Genomic DNA, 9,217 nt, shown 5'->3' with positions numbered 1-9,217 from the left:
TCAGAGAAGAGCCAGAGAATGATTAAAGGATTGGAAAACATGACTTCTAGTTATAGATTCCAGGAGCACAATCTGGTTAGCTTAGCAAAGATAGCATTAAGGTATGACTAGATCTCCTTTTATAAGTACCTACATGGGGGGCTAAAAAGGTATATTGGGCTTTTCAATCTATCAGACAAAGGTCTAACATGATCCAAAGGCTGGAAGTTGAAGCTAGTCAAATTCAGACAGGAAATATGGCACAAGTTTTTTAACATTGAGAGTAATTAACCATTGGAACAATTTACCAAGGGTTGTGGTGGATTCTCCATCATTGACAATTTTAAAATCAAGATTGGATGACAACTCATGGTTGCCCATGACTGTCATGACCTCCTGAGGGAAGAGACTTTGCAGGATGTTTGGAATTTTGTTGACATTAAAACATTTATGAGGCAGATTTCCAAAAGTGCAGAGGGTGATTGGGTGCCTGAAACAAGGGGGTTTGGCTGTTGAAGGGAGTGACTAAGTGCTACCTGTGACTAATGCTCAGCCTCCCAGAGGATGGATCTCAGGCCAGGGATCAGGTGACAGCCTGCAGGTTGCTTGCTCCATAAGTAAGAGGCCAGCTCATTTAGGGAGAGAGACCCAGGATAAGGGACTTAGAGATCTCTCCACACCCGCCAGCTGAGAGGCCTGGCTGAAGAGACCTGCTGTGTTTGCAAGGGCTATAGGACGGGCCAGGCAAGACCAGTCTGTCTTGACCAGAAATGTGGGTTGCACTGTTTTTTTTTAAATAAACCCATCCCTGGACACACTTACATCTCCCCAGGCCACACTGGAATTCATTTGTGCCCTTGGGAAACCACACCCTATGTTCACCGAGGGCATGTCATCCCATGGAGCACCCTCCTCAGGGCTTCCTTGACCTCCTTGTTCCTCAGGCTGTAGACAATGGGGTTCAGCATGGATGTCACCACCGTGTAGAAGAGGGCCAGAAGTTTGTCGCTCTCCATTGAGTAGCTGGACTTGGGTCTGAGGTAGGTAATGATGCCGGAGCCATAGAAGAGCAAGACGACGATGAGGTGGGACGAGCAGGTGGAGAAGGCCTTGTGCTTCCCCTCAGCTGATGGCATCCTCAGGACGGAGGCAATGATGAAGAGGTAGGAGGTCAGGATGAGCATGAATGGGGAGGTTATGAAAAGAAGAGCCACCAGGTACACGGCCAACACATTCATGGAGGTGTCCCCGCAAGCCAGCTTCAGGAGGGGCGGGATGTTGCAGAAGAAGTGGTTGATCCTGTTGGGCCCACAGTATGTCAGACTGAAGACATAGCTGGTCTGGCTCAAGCCCACTAGCATCACCACCATCCAGAAGGCTATGGCCAGTTGGGCGCAGGCCCCTTTTCTCATGACAAGGGTGTAGCACAGCGGGTTGCAGATGGCCACATAGCGATCGTAGGCCATGGCAGCCAGGAGGCAGCACTCAGTGATGCCAAAGAGGGTGAAAAAATACATCTGCGTGGCACAACCCCATAGTGAGATCCTTCTGTTTTCTGACACCAGGCTCACCAGCATCTTGGGCACAATGGACGTTGTGTAGCAGATCTCCAGCAGGGACAGGTTGGTAAGGAAAAAATACATAGGCGTGTGGAGGGACTGGTTGGCTTTTATGATGGCCGTGATGAGAATGTTCTCCATCAGGGACACCGCGTACATGGACAGAACCATTGCAAAGAGCAGCGCCTGCAGCTCCATCAGCCAGGAGAATCCCACGAAGATGAACTCAGTCACTGCGGTCTGATTTCCCTTGTCCAATGGCTTGGCATATTTCAATGGCAGAGGGAGTGAACAAAGTCACATGCATCAAGGGAGATTTAGGTTGGACATTAGGAAAAAGTTTCTAACTGTCAGGGTAGTTAAACACTGGAATAGATTGCCTAGGGAAGTTGTGGAATCTCCATCGCTGGAGATATTTAAGAGTAGGTTAGATAAATGTCTATTAGGGATGGTCTAGACAGTATTTGGTCCTGCCATGAGGGCAGGGGACTGGACTCTATGACCTCTCGAGGTCCCTTCCAGTCCTAGAGTCTATGAATCAGGGAGGAGAAAGCATGAAAGTCATTTATTTACCTTTTTTGATAAATGCAAAAATACATCCAACTGAGACTGAAAATTTAGGCAAAGTGCTTGCAAACCAGCCAAGGAGGCTGGATGCTCAATTGCCATTAAAATTATTAGGATTTGGATATCCAGAAAATGGAAGCTATACCATGGATTCATCTGCTTAAGCCTCCAACATTATGACCTAATTCAATCACAAGTTATTAGTAGAACTGGCTGGGAAATAATCTTTTTTTCCAGAAAAAAATAAAAATTGGAAATCCAAAATCCAGATTCTTTTTTCACTTTTCAGTGGCCAAAAAGAGAAAAATGATTTTAATTTTTCACATTTTCTACACAATCCTGAATATTTTCTATAAAAACAGTAATTCTACTGAGAAAACTCACAATCTATGATAAAGCCATTTTCTACAAAAAATATGTTTTAATGGAAAATGTTCTTACTAGTGGCTAGTTACTGGGATAAATTCAAGAATCACTGGGAAAAATTCTCTGCCTTGCATTATGCAGGAGTCCTGACTCAGTGATTTTAATTCATAGATTTTATTCCTAGCTTCAAAGGCCAGAAGGCTAGATTGGATCATTTCATCTGTCCTGCGTAACACAGGCCATAATGGACCCTTATGGTCTTAAAGTCAGACCTTTCTATCTCATTGGATCTTATTATAACCTGTGTAGCTGACTGTACAACCTATCTCAGAGGGTTTAAAGATAGTTCATGAGAGGCTGAAGTCCTGTATTTTGGTTTGAATGGTCAAAGACAGTGTAAAGTTTTCTACACTACCCTCTAAATTTGCTCATTCCTAACAGAGATGTGTGACATTTTTCAGCCAAAACTTTTTTTTCTTTGGGCAGTGGGGAGGTTTAAAAATGCAGATAAGATACAGAAATGCAGAAACATTTAGCAAATTCATGTCTGTTTTGCTGAACTGTTCATCTTGAAAAGAAAAGAAAAAAAGAAAAGAAAAGAAAAAAATCAAAATGTTTCATTCTGAGATTTCCAAAATGAAAGATTTTGATTTTTTGGGTCAACATGAATTTTTGTTTTGGAATTTTCTTCAATTAAGAAAAAAATCAGAAATGTACAAAAATGCTTGAAATTAAAACAAAACATTTTATTTCAGGTCAAACTAAACATTTTGGTCAACACAACACATTTGTCTTTTCGGTTTGCAAAAAACATTTAAAATAACTTTGTTTTCAAGTTATCCAAAATTTGTTTTCTTGTTTTGGAACAGCCAGAACTTCAAAAATCTATTATTTGCACTGCAGTTCAAACCGTCATAACCAGTTGTCTGAATCAGATCATGATGCTTTGTTTTTGACTAATTCAGTGCTTAATAGTTTTTACCAACAAGGTATTTGGAACATTTTACTAAGACCAACCAAATCATTTAATACCTGCTAACAACCAGACAACTGATGCTAATTATTTTCATTTGCTGGTCACTGGAGATAGATTTCAGCCAGCAGCAATCAGTTTAGAGGATGAAAAGCTTTACAATCCTTTGAAAGGTGGGACCAGATGAACTAGCACGTGGAGCCCGAAGAAATGCATCTTCTCTGCCCTTGTTCTGTGCCTTTGAACTGAATTCGGTGGGAATGAATGCTGGGGAAATTGTTGCACCATTCAGTGGCTAGACATTTGCTCCCTGTCTGAGTGGAAATGAGCAAGCATTCAAAGATCCATGGCACATTCTCAGCTATTAGCCACTGTTTAGCGAAGCAGCAAACAGATCAGATGGAGAAAATCTTTAGCAACATTTAGTTCTTCTGACTGCTGTAATTTTAATTGAGAATAAGGGAATGGGCAGCAGAGAGGAGCACAAAGGACAGAGAAGATGCAATTACACTGAAGAGCTTTCTTGCTTTCCTTCTGTTTATGCATTGTGTCCATCAGCAGAGATCTGTTATCGTCTAACATCCCAAATATGCAATTTTCACATTCGGGAAGTGTGAAACTGCATCATTGCTTCGGGCAGGAGCAGCGCTTGGCTGTCTGTATCTACCCGGTAGCTCTTTCCCTGTCCCCATTGATGTTAAGGCCCATAAAGTTTCCCCTCTCTGAGTCATGCCTGACAGCGGGATTCTTGGTGCCAGATGCTGGTGCATGTCCCTCCTGCTACCTACTGAGACACTGACTCTGGCAGACACCCTGGCTTTATTACAGAGATTTCCCTCTGATTTTCTGGCTAACTTGGAAGATAAAGGAGTTGATGATCTGGCCAATGAATCTTGGCATTGGTTACAGAGGTGTTCTGTGTAACACCTAGGATTTTTCAAAGGCATTTACACAGCTGCCTGTGTCTTGGTGAGTCCCAAATGATATTACAAAGAACCCCATCCCCCTAGATATTGCCACTGTACACCAAAGTAAGAATTCATCATTAGCAAGTCACACTAATAGCAAATGAATAAGCATTATATAGACACTTGGTACTATGGTGTTCAGCACAGTATACAAATCTATATAGAATAGAACTTTGACATTATTAGTTGTAGTAGTCATTGTCCCATCACACTGGCCTCTGTTCACCTGACTATGGCTTGAGGCCTTCAAGTTCTCAATGGATGGAATCAAAAACCTTTCTGCTCTGTGCTTTACAGACCGGCAATTAAGGAAACATAGACACTTGGGCCTCACAGTGATCTGTGCAGGCTTGGGACACAGAGCAGCTAGTGAGAAACCCCTGCTCCAGCCCCCTGTGGTCTCCTCTCCTCCAGTCCAGTGCTCCAGATATTGTATTAATAATAACACAACTGAGCTCTTCTATAGCACTTGGGATCAGTTGATCTCAAAGTGTTTTATAAAGGAGGTCTCTGTCATCACCCCCATTTTATAAGTGGGGAAACTGAGGCATAGAGTGAGCTAGTGGTTTGCCCATCATCACCCAGCAGGCCAGAGGCAGAGTTGGGAACAGGATTCAGGTCTCCTGAATGCTAGTCCAGTGCTCTACTTACTAGGCCACATTCTCTTCTGTAGCAACAGTGGCATTATGAAAAAGTCTGGGATAATAAATAAATCTTGTGGTGTGCCCTGGAGTTGATTAAACCTAGATACTAATGGACCAAGAGCTCTAGGCAGTGATAGGTTGACTGGCTCTGTATCACCTCCAAATCTTTTACTTCTACCTCTGGATTAACTCCAGTCCTAATGTCATCAACAAATGGAAGGAATTTAGCAAGTGGGTGTTAATTACATTTCTGAGAGCTGTGCAGGAATCCAAGGTTTTGTTTCATGGGAAATTCTGCATTTTGCGGATCAGAAAAAAAAGTTGAAATTTTCCATGAAACAAAATTTTGAAAAAAAAATTATTTATTGTGGGTCAATTGAAATGCTTCATTTGGATGAAAATGAAACATTTCATTCTGATTTCAACTGTATCATCTCACATCATATCAGATACAAAAACTGAAATGAAAAGTCATTCCAAAATGGAGAACTGAAATATTCCATAGTGACCTTATCAGAATACTCCATTCTGGCAAAGAAAAAACAAACAAACAAACAAACAACAGAAATTTCATTGAAATGAATTCACTGAATGAACCTTTTTCAGTCCAGATGAAACAGCATTTCCACTGAAGTCTAATGTTTATTATTTTTTTTTTTTGAAATTCAAATGGGGGGTTACTCATAAATAAGATCAAAGGCCCAGATTTTTAAAGTAGTTAGATATCTAAAACCCACTGAAATCAATTTGATTGAGGAACCAAGATATTTTTGAAAATTCAGCTAGGTGTCTAAAAAGCTTTAAAAATCTGGATTTAGGTACCCTGACACTGAACTCACAATCCACAAAGGAGGAACTGCCCAGCAGTTGAGAGAGAAATCCATGTGGTAAAATAAATTAACTCAGTCTACAAAAAGAATACATTCCACCACCGGGCCCCTTCCCTCCCCCTTTTCCAAACTTCCTGTCACATAGAACCTCTCTGAAGCATGCCCTAAGTGTCAGCAAGGCTGTTTTCAACACTTCCCTACTATATACATATTTCATGGATATTAAGACCAGAAGAAACCACTGTGACCACCCAGTCTGAAAACACAGACCAGAGAGTTGCATCCCCAGTACAATGAGGATGAGCTACCGTTATTTATCGTAGTGTGTAGGAGCCCTAGTTATGGAACAGGAACCCTGCGCGAGTACTAGAAAATATCTTTTAGAAAGATATCAGATCTTGATGTAAAGACTCCAAGAGAAGGAGGATTTACCACATCCCTTGTTGAATGTTTCTAATATTTAATTACCCTCCCTGTTTAAAACTTGTGGCGTATTTCTACCCTGGATGTTTCCAGCCTCAATTTACAGCCATTGGATCTTTGGCTTCTAGGGAGCCCTTTATTATCAGAAATCCTTTCAGCCCATAAGCAAGTCACCTCTTATCCTCCTTGAGCATTAACTAAACAGATGAAGTTTCCTTCATGTCTCACTGAAAGGAAGGTTTTCCAAACTTCACATATTTTTGGTGGCTCTTGTCTGAACCATCTCCAAGTTTTCAACACCCTTTTTGAGGTGTGGAGACCACCAGTGTACACAGTATCCCAGGAATTGTCCCTGCTAATCAAACATATTGCCACAAATTCTATCCTGCTTTTCACCCCATGACGCATCGAAGAAGTTTCACATTAAGTGGGGTGAGCACTGTCCCATTCTACTCCTAGCTCTTCCCTTGTCACACTTGTTTAGAAGTCAAACCAGCTTGGATTCTGGGGCTTACCTCTGAGAAAGGCACCATTCTCCTGGCTGGCTAAGGACTTGCTTGTGGATAGAACCAGAGTATTTCAGCTCTCTTCCCCTGCCCAGGAGGACTCATCAGCTGAAGCTCACAGACACTTCCTCTGAGGAATAGGGTGTTAGATCAGCATGTTCCTTTGGGTTGGCTCCCAAGGAGAGGCAGCTGCCTAATGCCTAGAACTGCCTTTGGAAATCCCAAGCCGAGGAGCTGTTTTCTGTCTGATGTACAGGTCATTGCTTTAATGGAGTTCCATGCACAGAGATCAACGAGGGTTCAAGAGTCTGCCTCACCAGGTTTAGATTTGCTGTAGTTTTACCATAAGACATTTTACCAGAAGGTTACCAAGGAAGTTGTGAAATCCCCACTCATGGAGGATTTTTAAGAGCAGGTTAGACAAACACTTGTCAGGGATGGTGTAGGGGTACTCGGTGCGTGTGTGTGTGTGTGAATTCAATGGTGTTCTGAAGTCCCTTCTAGCCTGACATTTCTATGGTTTTTTTTTCATGTATTGCATTGAGAGCACGAGGCAACATACGGGTAGCAATAGAAGCAAGTGTTCTGCCTCATACTGAGCTCAGGGAATAGTCTGATGTGGTAGGACAGCCCAGTGATTGGGACTTAATACAGCCTGGTTCAGTTCCTGGTTCTGCCAGATACTTCCTGTGGGACCTGGGGCAAGTCATTTAGGGCCCAAAGTTTATATATTATATTATACCACAGCCAAAACATTTTATAATAAATATAATATAATCAGAACAGTAGTCAAAATGAGACATGAGTAACAAATAAGACTATTCCTAGGCCAGATTTTGCCTCTTACCTGCTGTGTATTTGAGGGTAAATGTGGGTAAATGGAATGTAGCCTGGGTTATTCACTTGCTAGGCTGGGTTTAACCTCACCACACAGACTTTGGTTCTTGTGGGCTGCAATGATCACCACACAGAGGGTTTTGCAAAAATGCAGGACTAGGCCAGTGATATTCACACCTGTCTGAGTTAACAGCTGCAGAAAGAATAACCTATTGTCATAGAGAGCAATTAGATGTATTTGAAGAAATTTGGACTCACTAGATATGTTTGGTTAAAAACACTGAAATGTTTCAAAGAATGTATGACTTCCCTTCTGCCTGCCCCCTGCTCTTTTCCCCTTCCCCATCCCCAGTCATCTCCTTCCCTCCTTCCCACCTTTCTCTATTCATTTGTGTCTTGTCCTCTTTTATTACTGCCACAACCCCCAAATATGCTATGTCTGTGTAGCATTGTGCGTCTTTGTATTGTCTCACCTGGTTGCTTTGAGAAGTTGTAAAATTGTGTAATCCCATAGTTCTACTGGAGTGGAGCCCTGTGCCTGACCCAAACCTGATGGGACTTGACTACAGGAATTGGGTTCAGGATGCATTGGGTACAGAACCCAACAACAAGTGTCAGGTTTGGGTTGATGATGAAAATTCACACTCATGAGATGGAGCAGTCCAGACCCTGCACCTCCTCCAGACCCTTTCAGTGATGGGGAAAAGGGATGCCTGGAAGTGGGGACTGAAGCTGGGTTGGGTGGTGAAGGGATGGCCAGGCACAGCCATGTCATTTTGGGTACTGGGAGGAGGGCTGTTTCCCCTCCAGTGCAAGAGACGCTCCCAGTTGTGTAAAAGCAGCTTCAGATACAGGCAACAGGGATCCAGGTGGGCAGCTGTTTAGGGTGAACATGGTGGGGAATGGGAGAAGGCTCTGCAACTCCAATTTTTGGCCATAATCTCTCTTTTGGATTTTTTTGGCTGAAAAAAGACGGTTACTCACCTTTGTAACTGTTGTTCTTCGAGATGTGTTGCTCATATCCATTCCAGTTAGGTGTGCGCGCCGCGCGTGCACATTCGTCGGAAAACTTTTACCCTAGTAACTCAGTGGGCCGGCAGGTCGCCCCCTAGAGTGGCGCCATCATGGCGCTTGATATATACCCCTGCCGGCCCACCCGCTCCTCAGTTCCTTCTTGCCGGCTACTCCGACAGTGGGGAAGGAGGGCGGGTGTGGAATGGATATGAGCAACACATCTCGAAGAACAACAGTTACAAAGGTGAGTAACCGTCTTTTCTTCTTCGAGTGATTGCTCATATCCATTCCAGTTAGGTGAATCCCAAGCCGTACATAGGCGGTGGGGTAGGAGTGAAATGTGGCAGAATGAAAACTGCTGAGCCAGAGGCTACAGCATCTCTTGACTGTTGAACCAGGGCATACTGCGAATCAAAGGTATGGACCGAGGACCAATGGAGCTGCGTGACAGATCTCGTGGGTAGGAACACGCGCCAGCAAGGCGGCAGATGAAGCCTGAGCCCTGGTAGAATGCACGATGATGTGGCTTGGGGAAATATGAGCCAAATCAT

General features: G+C 43.2%; 1 protein-coding gene across 1 annotated transcript; it reads right to left on the bottom strand.

Moving 5' to 3' along the window:
- Positions 1–857: 857 nt before the first annotated feature.
- LOC115642773 (olfactory receptor 10A4-like) lies at positions 858–3,387 on the bottom strand. Its single transcript, XM_030546481.1, has 2 exons — positions 3,382–3,387; positions 858–1,799 (listed from the first exon to the last, which is right to left on the bottom strand). The coding sequence occupies exons 1-2, from the start codon at positions 3,385–3,387 to the stop codon at positions 858–860; spliced, it is 948 nt and encodes a 315-aa protein (XP_030402341.1).
- Between the last annotated feature and the right edge of the window lie 5,830 nt (positions 3,388–9,217).

The sequence above is a fragment of the Gopherus evgoodei genome, unplaced genomic scaffold (assembly GCF_007399415.2).
Source record: "Gopherus evgoodei ecotype Sinaloan lineage unplaced genomic scaffold, rGopEvg1_v1.p scaffold_45_arrow_ctg1, whole genome shotgun sequence".
NCBI lineage: Eukaryota > Metazoa > Chordata > Testudines > Testudinidae > Gopherus > Gopherus evgoodei.
This window is presented reverse-complemented; position numbering and strand designations above follow the sequence as displayed.